The sequence below is a fragment of the Poecilia latipinna genome, unplaced genomic scaffold, assembly GCF_001443285.1.
Source record: "Poecilia latipinna isolate Pla-1442-1.1 unplaced genomic scaffold, P_latipinna-1.0 Scaffold195, whole genome shotgun sequence".
NCBI classification, from domain to species: domain Eukaryota; kingdom Metazoa; phylum Chordata; class Actinopteri; order Cyprinodontiformes; family Poeciliidae; genus Poecilia; species Poecilia latipinna.
This window is the reverse complement of record NW_015112811.1, coordinates 392,643-415,737: the sequence shown is the minus strand read 5'-3', so window position 1 is coordinate 415,737 and position 23,095 is coordinate 392,643. Positions and strand designations below refer to the sequence as shown.

General features: G+C 42.8%; 1 protein-coding gene across 7 annotated transcripts in view; it reads right to left on the bottom strand.

Annotated features, from left to right (window-relative positions):
* Window positions 1-23,095, bottom strand: part of dab1b (DAB adaptor protein 1b) — a 63,010-nt gene that overhangs the window by 23,335 nt on the left and 16,580 nt on the right. For 5 of the 7 annotated variants that reach the window (XM_015030907.1, XM_015030906.1, XM_015030902.1 and 2 more), the window contains 2 exons: window positions 15,782-16,412; window positions 2,963-3,102 (listed from right to left, as the gene is read on the bottom strand). In XM_015030907.1, coding sequence (XP_014886393.1) covers window positions 2,963-3,102; window positions 15,782-15,851 — 210 coding nt within the window. In that variant the 5' untranslated portion in view covers window positions 15,852-16,412. Of the gene's footprint in view, window positions 1-2,962; window positions 3,103-3,540; window positions 3,992-15,781; window positions 16,413-23,095 lie in introns of those variants that run through there. The other 2 variants (XM_015030901.1, XM_015030900.1) reach the window with 2 other exon arrangements.

Here is a 23,095-nt window from a genome sequence, read left to right as displayed (position 1 = left end):
AGTTCTTTTAAATAATGCAGGTTTTATTGGGGAGCTCAGCAGGATTCAATCAGGAGGTGAAAACAGGTTGTATTTAACATGTTTATTAGGTTTTTATGGTCAGTCAGCGTGAGGCCAGGATAACAGCACACCTGTGGTGAACTTGATCACATTAAAAGATTGTAAATCTCTGAGATGTTGGTGTTATTACTGCACTCAGTTACTTACATTGTCTAAGCTTATTTAAAATAAAGATATACATCCATCCCATAAATATCCGTTTCAAAAGTAAAACACTAGCTGTGTTTCCGTTAGCCATGAAATTGTACAAATTGAAATTACAAAAATAAATTTGCTTAATGGAAACAAGTCAATTTTGAAAAATAAACACAACCTTGTGTTTTTCGATGAATCTTTTTGCTAGGACGAGGTTGTTTTTCAGTCATATCAAATTAGATTTATTTCGCAAAACTGCATTAGCAAACTTAATTTGTTTTTTTTTTTACATTAGGAGAACATAAATATTTTCGCAAATTTGTAATAGAAACGCAGCCAGCGAAACAACATTCCAGCAATATAAGTGAAGGCCACAGTAATCCTTTTTCAAATTTTGCACTTTTTTCCCCCCTCATGTCAGAAAAGATTCTACAAAAGTTAATAAACTGACAGCTCATAAGTGCACTCTTATTTATTTATTTTAATGAACTATAGTTTTTAACATTTTTCATACAGGAGATGCTTCAGGGAAGCTTTGTGTGTAATCTCAGTACTGTATTGTATTTTCTCGCCGGCCCTGGAGGCCGGCACCGCCCGGTCCGTTCTGTACTGATTATTCCCAGATGAATGATGATATGATCACAGATGGCATCACCTCTACAGAAGTGATCGACTCTACTTTAATAAGCCAATATTATCATTCAACATATTTTAATCTGAGATTTTTATTTTTTGTTTCATAAGCTTGTCAGTTATCACAGTATTTATATTCGCTCACAATCTGACTTGGACATCGGATCAGAGATTCTCCTTGCTTGTTTTATACCCAGTAATTTAGTTAATAAATAAATAAATAAATAAATAAATAAATAAATTTTCTCAGACCAAGAGAAAATTGTTCGTCGGTTAATGGAGCCACCCTGCAGCCACGCGGAAAATATAAACATTCATGAGTGTAATTTTCAGAGACGCACAATGAAATTGGTCGCCGTCTGGAACTGGATGATTTTACACATGATCGGAGATCGGCCGGATGAAAGCTAAAAGCGCCGTCTTTTTCTAATCAGTAGACGCAAAACGCCTAAAGTCTAACAGACTGTGCTCTAATTGAGCCACTCTGTGAGGACGTTGTTACCGAGGGAAGAGGACTCGGTATGAACAAAATGTTTACAACGAATGCAGAAACACCACAAATGGAATAAGAAACTTCTAGAAAGAAAACTGTATTCTGTATGGACGATCGTTTTCCATTTGGTGACTCCAGTTTTATCTGTCAACCAATGCCAACTTCACAAACTGTGATAATCCTGCTAATTATGCTCAACTCCAACATAAGACACTAAAGAGAGTTTCACTGTCCTCTCATTTTGTCTACGTTTTTGAAAATTGTGTTTCACTGCGGAGCTGTGTAACACCACCTGCTCTGTCTATAAAAACGTGGCATTGCCTTCTTGCAAATTTCTACAATGAGGCGTGAATAAATCATTCAGTAATTGTTTTTATGTCGTTCATTAGAGTGGTGCAATGACATTTTGCTTAATTTGTACATTTTTAAGTGCAGTTGAATGACAATATGCTCCAAGTCTAAGTTAAAGTCAAACAACAATTAAACCCAACAGTAAATCTGAACTTTGTCCTGCTATTGTTCATTTTTTACATCTTAAACTGTGCAAAAAAAGAGAGAAAACAGACAAGAAACTGGCCATAAAATCAACAATGAGTGCATCTATAATTTATTTCTATATAAAGATTTATGTAACAAACAAGATACAAAATGCTATAGAACCATCTGGAACATGTCTTTGGTACACTGTAGTGTATTTTCTTGAACCTGTTATTAGGTCAAGATGCTCCAAGTGAGCCACGTAGTTAAAATCTGGCACCATCTCCTATAATAACTTTGAATTCATTTTCAGTGTGGCTTAGAAAAAGAAAAACAAAATGAATTATTTATACTGCTAAAGATGCGCTTCTTATATGTTTAAAGCAAATGCACAACCACTTGCACTGATTCTTACCATGGGGCTGGATTTGACCTGATTCACTTTGCAACAATCTGCAAAGAACACTAGCCTGCTATAACGTTATCTGGGTCATGTTATCGCAGTTCGCACATGTGCCACAAGTGGAGCAGCACGGACTTTGTTGTAAAAATAGCAGTCAGTGAGTGACACGAGAAAACACGGAGGAGACAGACTAATTGGGGGTAAGTTGGGGGGAGCTGGGGCTTCGGGGGTTACAGGGGGGTGGGGTGGATTTTTCTACTTAAGTCATACACAGCTCAAAGCGTCTCAGGATGCGGAGCCAGTTTGCCTCGGAGGTCACAAAAGAATATTTGCGCGAATTAATGCGAAGGGCTTTGAGCTACGCTAAACTTAAAACAGCTAACTAGAAGAGGACTGGAGTGGAGGGACGCCACGGTTCGGTGCCAAGCGAACCTCAGTAGCTGTTTGGTTTATTTTTTTATATACTTCAAAGAAAACACAGAATTGATGTAGTTGGACCTTCCTGTGTTCCAGCAGGTCAGTCATACAGCTTCAGTGAGTCACACAGGAGAGGACAGCTCCCATGACTCACTCAAAAAAGACAATACAGTCATGCTTGAGCAAGTCTTTTCCAAATCAGACCGAGATGATGAGAACCTCAATGACACACACACACACACACACACACACACACAAATAAATGAAGAGAGAGTGAGAGAGAGAGAGAGAGAGAGAGAGAGAGAGAGAGAGAGAGAGAGAGAAGCCCATAGAGAAGTTTTCACCTTCAGCTTCATCATGGAGTCCTGGCACAGCTTGTCCCCGCGCGCGGCCGTCACCTCATCAATCCCAATCAGCTTGGCCTTGTAGCGTACGCCATCTCCACGGAAACGCTTAATAAGCCCCGCCTCCGTGCGGTCCTGACCTGCAGTGAGAGAGTTTAAAAAAAAAGAGGAAGAAAATCCCCAAGACAAAGATCAGAAAATGAAACTGAGGGAGTGAATACTGGAAATTAGGATGTGTGAACTCACTTCAATTTTGACGGCGTTTAGCGTCACGCCACGTTGGCGCTAGCATACTGTGTATATGCATGTGTGTGTGAGTGTGTTCACTTGTATAAATATTTATGGAAAAGGAAATGCAGAGTGAATAGCAAATTAAACGCGACGAGAGAAAAGACGAGAAGATTGAAGCTGAAATTGGAATGAAGTTGGGCAAAGCGCGTGGACGAAATGGGAAAATGCCGGGAAACGCTGACAACACTACCGCGAGCTATTATATCACTCAGTTAGGCATTGAAAAACAAACAAATAAAAAATAAAAACGGAGGCTGGGAGGGGGATTATGCTGGGGGTGTACTCACTCCTTTCCTGCACCCATGTCCCGTGGTTCCCATGGGTGCTATTGCTGGTGACAAACCAGCCTGACTGGTTCTTATTGAGAGGAATTATCTCGGTCCAGCGCTCACCCACAATCCGCCGAAGCCCTCCCCACGAGACGGATGCCGGGTGGCGGCGGCACGGCGGTGGGATGGGGAGGGCTGTCACGAGTGTGTGGCTGGATGGCCTCAGGCTTTCCACTGACATCCTCTCCACCTCGGCGCTGAATATTCTGTCTCCGCTGCCGTCCTGACATCTCCTTGACACCGACACCTTTTTTCTCATTTTGTCACCGCGCAGTCTGCCGACGCGCTGTTTTGATTACATGCGGAGGCGAGCCTTGGGCGCTATCTCGCACGTCAAAAATGTATACCAACCCCTCATAACCTCGTTTGGGAGAAGTGGGGTAAAAAAAAAAACAGGGAGACGGCGGAATTTCAAATTAAGGATACCAGCAGCACCTCGGAGAGTTTTAACAGTTTAGGGCCTCTTCGTCTCTCAAAATCTAGGTCACGAGACCATCCTGTACATCAGTTAGCTGCACCCTTAAAGAGGCTTGCTAATCCATGCACATGAAGTTGACAAGGTAGAACATCCTCAGCAGCAACTCTCGGGCTCCACTCCAAGACTGCGTTACAGCAAAATGAGCTTATTCCACCCAAAACTGACTTTATTGTCAACTATGTCGTATCAAACCGTTGGGAAATTCTTCTTCCAAGCCACGCATTTTCCAAAAGGAAAATCAGAAAATAGCACGGAGCAAATTAAAGGGCTCTCGTGCAAAATGGAAGAAGACGAAAAAAAAAAAGCTCAAATGAAAGTGCACGTCCTCTCACTTATTCATGAGACCACAATCCTCAACAGATGGGGGAGGGTTTGATGATGGCTCAGTGTTATTACGGTCTCTAAGTGAACGTCGAATCTGGGTCTGATTCAGAGTCGCTCCTCTGTTCCGAACTCATCCAGCGGATCAATGCTGACTGCTGCTGTTCGTCCTGTCTTCCACCTCATAAAAAATAAAAAACTTCTCTGTTTTGTCTGAGGGAAAGTTCTCAGCTCAGGGCTGTTTCTGTGTCAAAATTATCTTCTGGAATTCTGATCCAAAGGTTTTAGCTTGGCTATTTTGAAACGGTAACACCAATAAGGTCTTGGTAATGAAGGCCTTTATGTTTTCTTTGGAAGAAGATGCATCTGCCTTAGACTTCCACTGTAGACATGCTGGGAATACAGAGAGTCGTGGTCACATCTGGAACACAATTATTACTTATTCCAAATTGCCGTAGCTATGCTCACTGCTACTGTCAAGAGTCTTGGGAGATTTCCATATGGTGGTTTCATCAATTTTGGAAAGTAACATCCATCTTTTGCCTGTTTTGTATAGCAATCAGTGCATTATAAGCCTGGCGGGCCACCAGGCTTTACATGCCCCCCCACCAGGCTAAGCATAGTTTATTTTAAATACACCAGTATAAAAAACTATTTTTTTTAATACTCCAGTAGCAGTGACAGCATTGACGGATTAAGCTAGGTCTATAGTTGACGTGATGGACTGGGCGCAAGGTGGTGTGCACCAATTGTGTCATCCTTCCTACCCGTTGGCCTCACATGCTATTATTTCCAAATTCGGATTCCTGCTTATACACCTACAAATTTTGGTAACTTTTACCTTTTTATTTTCTTAACACAAACACAGAGTGTTAAGAGGACTGGCTTAGCATCCCTAACACTGGGCTAGCAGGTTTTCTGGGGGAAACCCTGAGGAGTATTTTGTTCGCATCTCCTGACTGATACCTTTTAATGGTTACATTTTGTAACCTCACTGGAAACTATGGCATGAGGTAGTAGAGGATGCAAATGTCAAGCAAATACTGACTAGGACGGCCAAAGTTTATCTCTGATTCAACAAATTCACCAGAAATGGTGACAGGTGTAAACTGAATAAGCCCGAATGCTGGAGTTCAATCTAAAGGCCTTTCAAGAAAGTATTAGTTACAGAGTGTCCACACTTGCAGCGTCACTACAGCAGCTTTTTTTTAATTATTATTATTATTCTTTGACTTTTTCCTCCTGTACAGATTTTTTTTCCCCCCAGTTGAATTGTACTGGACATGTGTTGCATCAATCATGGGAGAGGTTTTGGAAATTATTTATCAAGATCTCAAAACCTGGAATTTTAACACTTTTGAGACTGGCGGTACGTCGAGCCTCTGCCGTGCACGGAGCAGCCCCAGTCGGACGTCGACGTTCAGGATCCATCGACGGACTGTATAAGAAAAGCAGCAGGCGCCCGGGAGACGTTTCTGCTGCGAGGATCGCTGTTGTTCAAACCAACCCTCCTGCTGTATCTACAGTCTATTCACACGACGTTGTGCGCTCTCTCGCCTGATCTTCCTGACTCACTCGCTCTGTAATGTAATGCAAAATGCATGCTGCTCCACTTGCATTTTAAACACAATCGGCCCAATTCAGCGCCGCTCTCTCAAGATGAGCTCTAACCAGATGCTCTGTGCCATTTTGGTTCTTTACAAGCAAGCGTGCCTTTCACTCATCCCACCCTCCACCCGCCAAATGATACTTCTGGAGAGATTTTGAGGTTAACGCACAGATAGATGCTCATAAAAAAAAAAAAAAATGCAGGGCTTGCACAGGGAACGAGCGTCTCAAGTCGGCGCATGGCGTAACTCTGGTGCTACGTGCTCCGGGTTCAGATCGAGAGGAGCGAGCGTGCTGTATTTTGAAAACTAAAGAGCTGAGGGGCATGCTGTTTCATGTTGTTGCACTCTGTCAGATCGAAGAGGTGAGGAGGAGAAGGTGTGTGTTTGTGTGTGAGCGCTCGTGAAGGGAGGTGACACACACACACACACACACACACGTATATATATTCTTCAGGCTTTCTGGAAGGCCAGAGCTGAACGGCCCTCACAATGATTTTGCTCGTGAAGAAAGAGACTGGAGATTTGTCTGACAGAGAGTTGCCTGCTGCATGCAACACCGCACACTGGCGGTCAGAGTCCTGCTGTTCTGACGTGCATGCACAGGGCAAAAGTATTCATACCCCAGCTTTTCTGTGTTTTTTTTATATTTTTTTTTTTACATTTATACCAATGCAAACCGAAACGTCAGTGGATTTTATTGGGACTCTATGTGATACACCAGAACAGAGGATTTTTAAAAGTGTGAAGTGATTTTTTTTTGTCACTTTATTTGTTTTTCTATGTTGAGGAACGTCTCTCCCGGTTTGGGGTTTCTAGGCACCGACATCTTCGCCCGTTCTTTTTACAATATGTTATAAACTCAGTGAAACTGGAAGGAAAATATCTCTGAACCGCAAATTTTTAAGTCATACTTCAGATTTTCAATTCAGTCCAAGATCTGAACTTTGACTGGGCCATTCTAACACATGAATAAGATTTAATTAAAGGTCTGGCTGTACGACCGGGGTCCTGCTCTGCTGTAGTGACGGGAAGTCCGGCTCTTTTCAGAGAAGAACAAGAAATAATTATCCGTAGTATTTTATGGCTAATTTGTGATTTCACGCCTATTTTATATTATCACGTCAATGCATTTGGTTCAGTAATACAATATTGAAGGCAAAAGTATATTTATGTATTCTACGTTCTCTACGTTGTGTCCTCTGTCATACTTCAGATAAACAAATATCCAGACCCCCGGATTCAAAGATTGAGGTCAAACCTAATTAGTCTTTACATAAAATCTATATGTGAAATATATAGACTTTGTACTTATGTTTTCATGACATTGTAGGCCGTAGCATTCATTGCAATAGACATTATAAAACATATAAAAATATGAGTTAGGAATAAAAAAGCTTTTTCCCCTTTAAGAGGGGTAAAAATGAGTTTAGTCAATATTTTATTATTTTGGCTCACTAGAAAAAAAAATCAGGTTTGAAGTAAAATGACAGATGTGCAGCAACATTTAGTTAGCTCAGATGTGTCATGTACTCATGGACATTAATTATTGAGGTTGTCCTGTTGCAGAACAGTTTGTGGCAATGTTGCCTTGCAGCAAGGTCCTGGGTTCAAATCCCAGCCTGCAAGGAGTTTGCATGTTCTCCTGGTGGATGTGTGGGCTCGCTCCGGCTTCCTCAGTTCAAAAATATGACTGTCAGGTCAGCTAATCTCTCCAAGTTGCATGTGCCCTGCTTTTTGGCCAGTGATCGCTGGACAAAAGGCACCGGCCAACCAGCAATCCTTTACGGATAAGACTGTATAGACAATGGATGGATGGTTAGTTCTGACATCCAGTTCTCCCATCTGAAGTCCATAAAGTTACCATGGTATTCCTTGGTCTCTTTGATGCTTTTTGTTTCACTAAAGTTCCCTAACAAGCCTCTGATATCTTAGAAATAGTTGGATTTACACAGGAGGACAATATTCTGAATAGTTGAGTCCTGAAGGTTCGTTTAGATTTCATCTGTCGATATCAGAATGCTAATCCTAAGTACGAACTATTTTAGATTGGTATTCATGAAAAAGATTTGAAAGACGACACGTCATAATCCATTTGGTACATAATTGCGTGCTAGATTTGGTTGGTTTCCAACAAGCAAATCCCATTGAAAAACATTGATATTTGTAGTTGTCAGGTGGGGGACAAAAAAAGCCCCGATCCCAACTCTTGCTTAGCAGAAGTTCCTCTTGCCCTCATGTCTTAAGACGATGACAGAAACTGGAACACAATGAAGTGAAGTTTTCAAAAATTCAGCTCAAGTCAACAGGATGTCAGAGGGTTTCAAATGAAACATTGTCATCCCCTACCTGATACTGAAGCTGCGCTCCAGGACCACAGAGGGAACATTTACTGTTCGCCATGCTCCGTACCGTTTCGGAACCCGTCTCTGAATGGGTTTCCTTGTCACAGTAGAACGGGGACAGCGAAGGCACAGATGGTAACAGATGGAGAGTCAGAAGTGCCCCTCCAGATATAAGGACTTGGCAACAGGGACGTTTTTGTTGGGGATGCAAGCATCGAGGCAGGTTAACCTCAGAACCTTTCTGAGAGCGTCTCATGGTGTCCGCGCCGCCCCCCTCCCACCCCTCCCATCTGGCAGGACGCACCGTACACCATCCTGTTTTAATTCATTACCACGAAAGCTGCGACGGTTACAATTATTTCCCATATCTCAGCACAGAAGATTTCATATTTTATGAAAGAAGAAGGAAAAAAAACAGAGAAAAGCAACACAAGGTAAGCCCTATCGGAGCAGATGCCTATAAGACGCGGTAAAGAAAACGAATATCCGAGAATAGAAAATCTGTCCCCACCATCTGCCTCCTCCATGTGCACGGCATAACTCTCGTAGGCCTCAGCAAACACACGCAAACGCATTTGCTGACACTAACAGCAGCTGATGTTCCCTCATTCAACCGCACCGACGACGTTAAAAATGAAGCACAGTATTGAAGTTCTTTTGTACCCGGCGGTGGTGGAAGAAGTTCTGGGTTTGTAAAGGTGAGAACAGCAAGTAAATTCTCTTCAGAGTCGATAGGTCACCGACTGCCAGCTGAGTACCGTGCTCTGTGCTGACGGGTGTTGGTCGAGAGCGGGCATTGGATAAGAGCGCCACAAGGCTGTTATTTTACCTGAATAAATGGCGGGTAGTGAAGGAAATAGCTGGTTATGGGTGTTTTGTTCATGTGTGGGGAAACTGGTGCTCCGTGTCTGTTACAGCCATGACCTTTCCACTTGAAACGCCTACAGGAAGGAACATCTTACCTAGATTCAGGCAAGTTCTGATAGAAAAGTAAAGCTGCTCAGAAATCAATAACAAAGCGTTCACATCAGCTTCTGTGACTTTTGGAGCAGGTCAGGCGTTTCACTTTGCTCCAGGTGTTTCAGTTGAAAAGGTCTCACGGTTAAAATTAAAATAAATATCAATACATATTTAAATACTAAAGGCACAGTGAAGTAAAGGTAAAGAAAAAAAAACATTTTCATTCTTGAAGAGGACATGCAAAGTTTTCATGGAAAGGCACTAAGCTCAGTTAAATCCAGCGATAGTTTTTGTTTCAGTTTTCAATTTCCCTGCTGTCATCCTGCCACACTGAAAAATATATTTTACTGAGGTCTGAAGATGAGGAAACAAAGACATTGTTATAGAACATCAGGTTTGGTCTAATTTTTTACAGTATTTGTCTGTTTTCATGCAGTCTTGTTGTGAATAGGGCACATGTACTGGGATCAAGGACGTGGAATTACCAATGTTCTGCTGCATTTGACGTCACGGTCTCATTTTATTTATTTAGTTATTCCAGTTTAGATGTCAGTTTTGTTCATGATTTATCCCCAGGTGAATGATTCTGTTGCTGTGGAGATCATGGAGGAAAATATTTCAACAGCCACAAAAATAATCCATCACCACCTGGCTTATCTGGTGACCAAATTATGGATGCAAGACCTGACAAGGCATTTCTTTTTCTTGTTTCACATCTTCACATGCTACAGTAACAGAAAGTCATGGGAGAGGTCAAAAACTCTGAGGCTGCAGTGCTAACATATCAAACTCTATCTAACATGCAGGACGCTGTAAGGCGAGAAGCTTCAACAGTCAGTTGTCCGAAAAACAACATGCCCTGAGCATCTCCTTCCGCCAAAGTTTGCACTTTTCAAAAACAACACATATAAAGTTGCTAATCCTGACTTGGACAGATTACCATCGTAAAGCTTTGAGCAAAACCACCGAGGTGGTAATTTAGACATTACACTGACGCATTCGGTTGTCATTGGACTGACAGAGGAGAGCAGAGCAGGTGTGAACGAGGCTTTTACTGCATGACAAATGACTAGTGAATTAATCTGCCCTCTCCATGCATTTCTGATTGGTCTCAGCAATCAGAAATGCACGTGGCTCTACAAAGTCCCGGAAAAGTCGACGGGGCGTGATCAAAGCGTGGATGGCAGAAGCCCGTCCTTACACAGAGGATCGGCTTGAAAATGACCATCATTCCTGAGGTCTGTCTGGATTTTCATCACATTCTACCTCTGTACCAAAAAGAGACGGTTCACGATGTTTCAAACGCGGTGCTGCTGAAAGGTTGGAACAGTTCACATCTGAGCAAAAGTAAATAGGAGTCTGAAGCAAATGGCTATTGCTTCAGAGAGGACAAATCATCTCAATCATGTTGACACCGGCTTATCCACCGCATGTAACCCATGACCTGCTAACAACCTTTTAAAAGATTCTACTTTACAAGTTCTGAACGCTCGCTTTAAGAGCAGAGCAGCAGAACACGAGGAAGGCGGACAACCCAACTTCAGCAGACAATGTAAAAAAAAAAAAAAAAAAAAAACAGGCTTTCATCTGACATGCTGCCTCAGTGTCTGGTCAGCTCGTTATCTCCGTCTTCCTCTGGTTTGTCCTTTTTTTTCTTTTTTTTGAAACGTTTCTTGTGCACAGATTATAGTCGGAGAGCAACAGTTGCTATGGTGATAGTAAAGTCACACATGAAAGGAAGTTCTACGGACGTACGGACCGGCGCTTTAGCTTTTACAGAGCAGCGTGTCCAGCATCGCGTAAACGTTCTGCGCTCATCTCAGGCCCATTAGAATTGCATGAGAAGTAAAGAGAGGGAGGCGGAGGGGGGGAAAAAAGCAGCACATGATGCATTAGAGGATCCGGCTGGAATCTATATTTAGCCATTAGCTGGAAACGCCATGAACAACAAAGCTAACGTTAAATCCATCAGCTATCAGGACTGGGTAATTACTCACTGCTGAGAAGTATGCTACTCTGTCCTAGCTTCTTTAAGGACGCTTTGTCAGGGACGGCTAAGCCAGGATTTTCTTTTTCTTGGTGGGATGCCACTGTTATAATTTGTGTTGGATGGAAACTGAATAACATTTACACCCCACAGCTGGGTTATTTTTCCTTCCCCTAATCTCTACATTATGTCTGTCACTGATGATTTCAGTAGAGATGCACCAATCCGATATTAATGTCTGTGTCGGACCGATGTTGGAAAAAAAAAACTGAACTTCTGACTGATGCATTGAAAGTATTGATAACTGGATTTGATAATAATATTATAAATATGAATGGATAAATGATAAATGATAATATTGATGTTTTGAGACCATTTTCAAGTAATAGATTGGTGTAGAGTGATTTAAAACCTTTGGCCAAATCAATAATAGGATATGTTACCATAATTAACACTCTTGTCCTTCGCAGCCTCCAGACCTAGACAGTGTAGAAAAGCCGCAGTTTGAGCTGAAGACTATGGATCAAAAGATTAATCGGGTCTCCAGTCCAGAGAGAAGGTACAAAGAGGTCAAGGGTCAATCTCTCTATATGTTCCAACCTGTTGACATAAAACAGTAGAAAAATGCTGCCTTAAAAGGCTGGAGGATCTCTACAAGACGTCTTCATAAAGAGAACCAGTTATTGTGCACCCAACTGAATTTATTAAAATAGCAATTTTTTTTTTTTTTACATATCTTCATTGTCAAATTGTTCACATTTTTGTAAGTTTACAGAATTTTACGTTTTTCGCCTACTGCATTTGGGGCCAAATTTCTTCACAACATGTCAAATATATTACTTGAAAATGGTCTCAAAACATCAACATTAAAGTTTATCGCGATAATTCCTTGGGACGATTTATCATCCAGCAAAATTTGTTATTGTGGCAGGATTATTGCTGCTAATGGTAAAAAAAGATAACACTTTTCTGTGGCTTTGACACATTTAGAAAATAGATGCGTCTAAATGTCACAATCTCTACCTTCTGTCTTTTGCACAGAAGAGCAACGGGACCCAACAACACTGAAGCTTCTATAATTCCTATAATGTTTTACATGGGAAAAAAAAAACCTGCTCCCCAGTGACTCAGCATGTACAGAAAGAGAACAAGTCTCACACTCTGAGACAAACCTGCAGACAAAGTCGCACAGCAAACTGGGACATGAGTTGTTAAAGACATTACTACCTTTCTATGGCTTTCCAACGACTCTCAACCATTTAGCAATTTTCTTCTGTCAGCAGTTGAACGTTCTGAAGTTTTGGGAGTATACTTTCACAATTTTATTTTATTTTTTTTTTAGATTGCTGCCTTTATTTGAAGAGACTAGCCTTGAGAGTTGTCATGAGGTCGGGGAAGTCAGAAAGCATTAAGATGCACATTTACCTCAGGTTGGTTTTGGCTTTGTTCTCGACACATTTAGACAAGAGCAGAAACAAAACTTAGTACATCACAGCAGTCTGCAGTTTTTAGTGATGACTTCATATTAAAGGTTAAAAGCTATCCAAACCAATCTGACTGTAACTGAACAAGTAATTGCCCCCTACGCCCGATAGCTGACTGTTTCATCCCTGACAGCTGCCACCAACCCTTTGTGATTAACTAGCCACAGATTTTGTCCACTTGTTTTCACAGATGTGTTTTAATTCAGCCACACTGGTGGATTTTAAAGCATGAACAGCCCGTTTAAGGTCACGCCGCAGCATCTCCGTCCAATTCAATCAGAGGTAGGGTTACTGGAGTCCTTTGCGCCGCTGCATGACCTCATTTGCACTCAAGGTCAAGGTCAAAAACTAACATCCAGACATTTTTCATCTGACTTTTCTGGTAGAGCACAAAATCCACGAGCATAGCGAGCGGTCCGAACCAGGAAAAGCTGCAGCCTGGTTCTGTTTAAGTGTCTCCTTGATTCTGCACATGGCTGTAATCAGGCCTGGGTGTTATAAATGAAACTGATTAATTACGGTTCATTCATTACTAAACAAGAAGGGTGTTGTTTTCAACATACGTTTGATGTAGTAGAGGGACTCAATTAAATTTTTTTTAATAGAGTTAATAATTGCAGGGTCTGTTATTAATCACATTTTAATCAAAAACTACATATCAACATAATAAGAAACATTTTCAATTCAAACACCCATTTTACTGCTAAATTATCTAATAAATGTAGGTTGAATAATCTGGCGGTTATTCAACCATCAGATTGATGCAAGGTGCTATTCTACAGATTCCAAGGTTCATGGAACCTCTTTTAAAAAATCCTTTAGAAATGTGAACTTAGGACGCTGAAGTTAGCGCGGGGGGCATCCGCAACAAGTTTAGCATTGGAATCCTTTGCTGGGCCTGAACTTGTTGTTTTAGCACAGATTGAAAACAACAATAATTTTTTTCAGCGTCCCGTCAGGTTATTTTTAGCTGACCAAGAGAAATGTCGTCCATCGCTCACGCGTCAGATTTACAGAAATGAGAGTATACAAATGGTCTGGCTGGAATCTTTCTATGTAAAAAAAAAAAAAAAATCAATCAGTTGTTCAAATTATAATGCGTTAAAATCTATGCAAGTAACCAAAACTGACATGTTAATATCCTGGCTGTAGAAAAGTGAAAAAAAGACAAAACTATATATGAGGCAAACACTTTTTCACACCACTGTACATTCCATATGTCAGACTTCATAGCGTCCTTCACCTAAAAGACATCTGGAATCACCATGCGGCTGAACCCACATATCCATCTGCATAGGTATATTCTGCATGCAGACCCAATTCTACTTCATATAGATCTAAATCACCTCTTCAGTGCTGGTGACGGTTCCTGGAGCGCGTGATTAACATGTTAAAGCCAGAGGCTGATACTCTTTGCAGATAGTCCCCGTCTCCTGAGCCGTCTGGCGGCCGCTCCCCCTCGCCCCCCTTCACCCCTTCCCCACCTCTCCACTTAACTCAAATCGATGGGCCCTCCTCCAGCCGAGCTATTTATCAGAGCGATCCGACAGAACTCGTGAAACAGCCACCAAGGACCTGGCCCCCATGACCTTGTTACTGCAAACTCACAGTAGCCGAAACCCACTGAACTACTATCTGCAGCGGCTTTGTTTCATGGATGGAGAGGCGAGGGGGAAAGACTGCAGGATGAAGAAGTGAAAGGCAAACTCTGAAGCTCCTGCTGGTTCCGTCGACCTCAAAGACGATCCCGCTCTCTGTAGCGCTCTGCGTCTTCCTGCTCAAAGCCAATCCAATCCCGGTTCAAGCTTTCAGCTCGCAGAGGATGCCTCTTCCAATCAGATCACTTATGCCGTTCGCCGCGGCGACATGGTGTGAATTACCCTGTCCGTGACACCTGAATCACTGTGCCGCCAAACCCTGGGGCTACGTGGGGATGGCTGTTACTACATCTGGATCCCCGAGATGAGACACGAAGGCTCTCAGTGGACCTGGCTGAGTGGCGGCTTCTTTTCCTCCATGTCTGATGTTATTTAGCTCCATCCGTAACAAGGTGCAGGGTTATCTTCACTGTCTGCCAGACTAGCAAAAACAGCCAGTTTATTGCCAACCTGTTTCTATTCCTAATCGTTTTACGCCCATCCGAAAAGAACTGCCATAAGCTGGATATTTTTTATGCATTGACAGTCCAGACATTGTTAATTGATGAGATGAGACAGGTGGAGAAAAAAAAGGAGAAAAACTACATATCTCTTCAAACCCTGGATGTCTGTTTTTAACCACATTTTCACAACATATACAGAAGGTATTAGATATGTTTCCATCCAATTGTCATACGAGTCAGTCGCAACGTTTCAAATATTGTATAACAATTGGATGGAAACATAAGTTGCTCTTCCATTGACTGTATAATGGTGTAATTTTACATTTCAAAAATAAACTTGCTTAAAAGAAATATGTCCATTTTGAAAAAACTAGTATTTTTGATAAAAAGTTTTGGTGCTAGGAAGAGTCATGTACTCAACAACTGGATGCTGCCACTGGTGCAAACCACAAAGAAGAAGACAACAGGAAGTGGTAGGAGGGTGATGGAGGATGATGGAGGATGATGGTGCGTCACATTCTAAAATGTTTTTAATTTTGTTTCTTATTGAATGGAAACATATCAATTGTGAATTGTTGTTTTCCAGACATTGGTGAAATACTAAAACTTTTGTAATGGAAATGTAGCTATAGCTACTGATTGGAAAAACATCAGAATCTTGAGTTTCAGTCACAGGTCAGGAACAGTCATTGAAAAAAAAGTCGCTTGTTTCCGGTCATAAGTCAATTTCTTGGTTCACCTGCAGTCATAACCGTGTGTGGGAGGTCAAAATGTACCCAAGACCTTTCCTTAATGCCTCACCCAATCAGGGCCTGTAATAATGCCTCGGTCCGTTTATCCATCTCATGCTTCATCATGTACTACTAAACAGACACCAGCCTGTCAACGAAACTTGTTCTGTTAGAACCGAACGTACCTCTGATCCTCCTGGACTCCTTTCGCTGGCTGGTTTTGACACCCGACTGGACCTCGGCCTCTGCTGACATCCTCCACCGCTGAGTCCCTTGTCCTGCTCACAGCAGATCCACCATGAGTTTAGCAGCGCACTCGCTGACCCCCCTCGAGCTCCCGGTGTTCGATTCGCCCTCCGTCGGCTCTCCGTGTTTCTCACAGCCGCTCTTTGGTATGGATAATCTCAGTCAAATCCATGGCGACGTGTCTGCTACTCCTCAACAAATGAAGATCCGGCGTCAACAGATGCGCCCCGTCACTGCTGGTCCGCGGCGTTTGAGCGACGCCGGGCAAAACATCGAAGAGCCGATTGAATTATGAGCCGAACGATCCTCTGGAGGGGAGGCTTCAGATCAGATCTGACATCCTCCGGAGAGCACCCGAGTTCTCTCAGTGAAGGTCAAGTATCACATGGTCTCCACTGTTGCTCTTTACGAAGGTTCACCTATTGCTCAGGAGCGATCCCCCTGGGGGAGACTTGCAACACTGATTGAATCAAATATTGTTCTTCAGAGCAGGTCAGAAGTGGATATTATTCTTTGTTGGAGCACTTCAGATGCGGGTTGGCAGCCCATCACAGTCCGTAGCTCTCAGCACTGCAAGGAGACGGAGATGAGAAATGTTAAGCTAGAGGTGGTTAAAAATTAAAATGACACATGCCCCCTTGTTCACTCATTACAGTGCTAACGCATGAAATGGTGGGCAGCAATTTAACAAATCAACAAAGATGTTATTATCTCTTCTGGATCATCAATCCTTAATGAGCGTGCAGCTAATGCTCGCTGCTGTAGCGGCCACCCATGAAGAAGACCTCTGGTGAAATATTTAACACTCTCACTTTATGTACTGCTCATGAGTAAATACAGAACAGCAAACCATGACCGGCGCTGCTGTTGCACGCAAAGCAAATTTTCGGAGGATGGACTGCTAATGGGTCCAACAGCAGGAGAGGAGGGAAGAGGCTGTTTCAAAGCAAACGGCGGCGGCATCACTGCTGGCACCGTGAACTGGAAACCCCCGCATTGTTTTTTAATGCCCTTGAATCATCCGCCGCTAACACGGGCCAAGCCGTGCCAAGCTGGCACCGCGGCCGCCGCGGCTTCGGTTGGCGAGTCGAGGTGCCATTGTCGGGGAAAGAGAGGACAGAAAAGAAAGCGGACACTGGGAGTAGCAGGGAGTTCATTGTCATGTCTGACATTGTGTGACATTGTGATGGCGACATTGTTGGAAGTTTGTTTCCAAGACCCTCGTCAGTTTCCCCCTCAGAAAGACTTCTGGAAACGGCCATGACAGGAAGGACAGACACCAGGGAAACTGAAGGCACCAAAGAGCGGCCTATCAGAAGACCTTTCATTCAACCATGGACAAAATATTATAAAATTCATCACTTCTAATATCAAACTAGTCTGAAAGTAAAATTCAAATGAAAAACAAGAGATTACTGCAAAAAACACCAAGTATTTTTGGTCCAGTTTCTAGTGCAAATATAAGTATATATATTTACATTAGCAGCTTATTTCACTTATAACATGGGAAAATGGTTTGTTATAAGTGAAATAATCTGTCAATGAAACTAGTACTTCTTTGTCAATATTATTGACTTTATACAAGCTGCTATATCTTGCTGAAAAGTTACCTGAGTTAGTTTTGTGTTATTTCAAGTGTACAATCCTTTTTTAAATCAGAACTCATAAAAAAGGACAGTAAGGGAAGTGAAACAAATTTTCAATGAGCTGGATGTGTTTTACATGCAACAACAATTTCCTGTATTCCTTTTATGTCTGAACAATGAACTCAGACAAAATTATATATATATAAACATCCTGGCCCAGCTAAAATCTCCAATAACCATCCTGTTATCTGATGAACTCTGAACTGGAGATTAACTTTTGGGCTGCAATGCTAATTCTAAATCTAACTTTAACATCATATTTACAAATGATGACACTACCACAACCACAACCCTTTATTTAAAATATCAACAAAGTTTTGCGCACATTTGTAATGGCCGACTCAGATCAACAAGGGTTGGAGATAAAGTTTGAGAAACGAGGTTGACATGATTTATGCATATGAAGAGTAAGGATAGTGAACATATTGGACAAAATGAAGAGAGCTCTAAGATGATGTGAAAAAGAACATGTGGTGGTGAGACAAAGAGGAACGCTCGATGAAACCCGTTGAATCGACCTACAAAGCGACCGGCTGAACAACGAAGAAATGAAGTGGACTGTTTTGCTCAGACATGTTCCATTTTCTCCATCAACAGCTGGTAACCGAGGACGACTCATCACCACGAGTTACGGTTCGCATTCGTCCGACTATAGTGTCACAGTCCGCGTCCGCTCATGTCCAGCGGCGAAGGAGCAGTCTACCCCGAGAATCCGTCCCAGCAGACGAGGCATCGACGTGTCGGCGGACGGAGAGGTATTCTCCGTGTCACAAAGAACCTTATCAGAATGTAATTTTCATTACCAATGAGAGAGATATGCCTGATTGTATTAGAGCGAGGAGCGACTTAATGTGATGTATGGCTGCTTTTCAGAGCCAATGCTATCTAGGTCACCCAGACTCCCCAGTCTGCTCCGTGTTTTAACAGCTCCCACTGTCGAGCAGGATTTGGGTCAGAGTTAACGAGCATCACTCATTTTTCCAGCTTACTCTCAACTGTTAGGGGATGTCAAAAGAGCTCCCCACCCAACCCTGCTGCAAAAGTGGCCACTTATTTATTTATTAATTTTCTCTCACTTTGGCACCTCCTCTGTGAAGTGCAAAGGAAGCCCTCCTCGAGCAAAGTCGGTTTCGCTTCGCCTGGATATCCTCCGCTTCCTGCCGTCAGCCTGTTTCTGTTTTCATCTCCGTCTGGCAGAGTGTCTGAGACGATACTCGGAGTTGTTTGCTTTCTGCTTCACTTAGAGCTCCTTCCCCTGCACACAGTTTACCGAACAAAAACAGGCATTTTGTATCTTGAACCTGACGCACGTCTTCCCAACCGTTGAGCGCATCAATCACTCTTGAGCACAAAGAGAGGGAACTTTTTTTCCACCAGGCCCGATTGTTCGGCGAGGGACTGATTATGTCATTAACGTACACGCCGTTCAATCAGGAATTTGCTTGACACGATGATTTTTGTTTGCGATTAAATAAAAACTAAGATTTTTTTTTTCCCTGCCCGCTTTGATTTACGTTGCCCGAGAAACAAAAGCGGATAATTAATGTCAATTATCTCCCTCCGGATGTCTCTGTGGATAGAGATAACTCATTAAGTGTGATCAGTTTTTCAATCATGTTTTTACTGCCTTCGCGATATAATGGGCAATCAACTGAGCGCAAGTTGATTCTTTTTTTTCCCCCCTTTTCTTTCTTCAAATCAGATCATTCCGGAGTTTCTTCTTTCAAGCTGTGGCGTCGCGGCACAGTGACATCTCCTCCAGAGGCTGATTTTTAATAGACCCCACAATCAGCCTCATATTGTGAAACAAGCAAGCCTCGGTGCATCCTGCCACTGATGAGTAACAAAAGGTTGAACAGCCATCTATCACTGGATATGGCCAATTAAACCTCCGTTCGCCGCGGCCCCGGCGGACGCTTCAGGCCCGCGGATCACACACACGCGCCCGCGCTCTCCCAAGGATCTTTTCTGCCTTCTGCTCCAAGGCCGGCGTGGCCCCCGGGAAGCCGCTGGAGCGTTATGCTCGACAGACAGACCGGCTCTGGCACCTCGCGCTGGTCATCTTCGTTACAAAATGCCTCCCAGCTCATGGACTGGGACAATCCTGTCACAACCTGGCCCGGCAGAGCCCCGTCTCCGAGCTGTGTTTCCTAGACTCACACGGCGGTGGCAGTCAGCGGCGTCCGTCAATGGAAGCAGCTTTTAATCTACTGTTGTGAAATAATTAATTTGGACCTTTATATTCTACCCTGCATAGCTTTTATCAGCCTCATAATCAAGAATAAGTTCAAGTCACTTGTAAGCGGCCTTACATGCGTCTAATTGCCATTAAATCCATGATAAGGTTAATGTGCCTTTGTTGAGCTAATTAGATTCCTGACTAGAGAGCGGTTGACTGGCATGAAGCTCTTTGTGCTAATGCGTCATTCTGTTTTAATGAGAATCTACGCTGCTTTCGGCATTCGGCCCTCATTTTACTGATACCCTTAAATAAAATCGAATGCAACCAATTGCCCTAGAGAAGCTACTGGTAGAAGATACTGATTATGTTGTTTGCTGCTGTGGTTTCTTGGTTTTGTTTTTTTCTCTTTCTGCAGGTGTAGAGGCAGACTTGGTTTGTGCTCCCTCTATGCTTCTCTCGTCTACTCCCTTCCCCTTTTCCACACCTTTCTTCCTTTCATTTCTGTTACTCAGATTTTCTGAATGTAAATCTGGGACTCTGCCGCTACCACGTTTTACCGTCGTAAAACACAATAAAGTAGCATAATACTGTGGGGACGTTTTTCAGCAGCTGGCACAGAGAAGCTGGTGGAGACTTAAAACTCAGGGGACTGTTCACAATCCAGCAGGACAACCTCCTCATCATACCAACATGCAAAGGATTGTATTTATGTGCTGGGATGGTCCAGTCAAAGTCCAGGCCTGGATCATATGGAATATATGGAGGCAGAGTTTAAAATGACGTTGACAGATGTTCTCAGTACCTTAACCTCAGTCAGATTGGACAGCTACATGCCACACTTTTAAGCCGTTACAAGTAAAACAGTTTGAAAATATTTTTTCCTTCCACATCATGATTATGTGCTATTTTGTGTAAAGTTTGTGGCTGCATCCTAACAAAAAGTGGAACAAGTTTACGGGGTATATCTTGCATCTCCAGATAGCAGTGAAATTCTTTCTAAATTTTACATCAAACCTTTGATTTCTAGATCAATGCTGATGCTGAAATGTTGTAGTAGCAACCTCTCTTTCTCCTGGTATTCCTGTGAGAACTGCTGAGATCGTTCATGTGCGCCCCGTTAGGTCCGCCTCATTCTGACAAGATGGAGGACCTTTGACGGTCTAACAGTCAAGTCTACAGTCATGAAAGGTGGAGAGAAAGGGAAACAACAAACCATACAGTAAAACTGAACTGTATGCGCTGGAAGCACTCATTGGAGTCGAAGACAGCGCCCCTCGTTGCTTCAGGTTCACTGGGTGCAGCTGGGAAACTAAATAAGCAACGCCACGCAGTTGCTTTGCTGCGCTGATTTATGTCAGCACAGCCCTGGGAGCTGTGCACCCGGTTAGGATCGTCTTTAACATGGCAGCCCCTCACTGCCCTCTGAAGTGCTGCTGCAGCAGCGCTTACCCAGATCAGCTGCAGGATAATCAGCACCTATTCACGCTGAAGCAAAAATCGGGGATAAGTAAGGGTTGTTTTTTTTCTCGGCTATATGACAGATATGAAGAGCTACGTTCCCTTTAGAGGCCTCGAGACACAAATAATGCAGCTTGTGTTGGAAGTTTGCATTAGACAGACTATAACAGACGTATTCAGGCTAATCTAGTGTCACCAGCTCCCTATGGTAGGAGCGCACAGCGGCATGACAACAGGACCGGGCTTACAGCAGCGTTTCTAAGGGCTCCAACTCAAATTTAAGACTTTTAATGACCATCGTGAACAAAATTTAAGACCTGCTAAGACTAGTGATTGACCTCTGTGTTTAAAATCCACTCGACCCCTGACTTCAGAGTTTGTATCGCACCAAATGCTGCTTTGAGACCAGCACTAGTGGAAACGTCAGCAACCGTTGTCTGGTGAGCTTTGGCGTCACCACATCAAAACTTTGACATCTCAGTTGTTTTGTTTGTGTCTCGTCAGCAGCTTTGTGCTTCCCAGATTTTTTTTAGTAAAATGCACGTAGCACTGTTAGCAACAGGAGTGAGCCAGTGAGGAAGATGAATGTTTTCCACCCAACTGGTGAAAATTTTAAGTTTTCTTAGCCACTAAAAATGTACTAAAAAAGCTTGCTAGCTAAAAAAAAGAAAAAAAATTACAATGAATTCACTTTTTAGCTATATAGTTGTTTACATCTGACACCGACTAACTAGTTGCTAATATACCCTTGCTAGCTTGCTAGCTACTGCTAACCTAGCTAGATATATTGCTAGCTAGGGTAAGCAGTCTACTCTTGCTACTCTAGATAGTAGTTTATCAGCAGCTAGTTACTTGTAGCCTCAACTGACTCAAATCACAGACGACATCTGAACATGACTCAGACTTCTGCGCGGCAGAATAGTCCCACGAGTAGACAAGACTTTTTTAATGACACCCTGTACAATCTGTCGTTTTATTCGTCTAATAACACCCATCGTGTGCTGGAGGTCCGGAGAACCGGCTCCTGGACCCGTCTTACAACACTTAATTGGCGTGGCCTGGCTTTCCAGAACACCTTTGGCGATACACTGCTGCTTCCCCCCGAGGAGTCTTTAATTTGCTGCTGATTTGGTTTGTTGTTGTGCCGCGTCTCGGTGTCTGAACAGTGTGTTAAACAGCCTATTCACCGCGCTGGGATGGTGGGAGAGAGAGAGAACTGGGTGGGCTCCAGCAGGCCTGGCAAACACTTCACGGCCAAATCTTTTTCCGTCTCTGCTGCTCTCTTTTTGATTCGCTCTAAATGAATCCGTCCTAATGCTGGATTTTTTTTCTTTTGTTTTTACCATATTTTTCTCTCTCTCTCCTCCTGCCTTTTGTTCTTATCTGCCCTATTTTCCTTTTTTTTCTCTCCCTCTCTTCTAACATAATGCTGTGAATAAAGAAAGGTTGAAGCATGTTTTTTTTTTGCTGCCATCCCACCTCTGCCTTCATTATTGAGCAACAAAGAACTGCGAAGAGTAATTAATGAGACAATTAGGGCTTTTTTCTCCTTTCTCTCTCTGTTCTCTCGCAACTAAATAAATAGCCAAAAGGTGTCCTCTTTAATCGCACGCGAGTCATGGACAAAATAAAGACACACAAGCAGCTTCCTTCATCAAAGTCGATAGCAAACAGCTGTTTTTAATGTTGTTTTGACTTTTTATGTAAAAAAAAAAAAAAAAAAAAAAAAAAAAAAACAAATTTGATTCAGGAACGCTGCAGACAGGGAACGTGACTACAGAGACTTTGTGTTGTCGAGATAAAAGTCAGCGTGATCAAAACTGGTGAGCACAAAAACATTACCTGAAGTCTGGAAAGCTGCAGTAACGAAGCAGAAGGAAGCACCACGATGGAAACTTTTTGTTTATCTACCTTTTCCGTCACACTGCGACGCCGAAACGCATCAAACACGCGAAGCTGAAGGACAG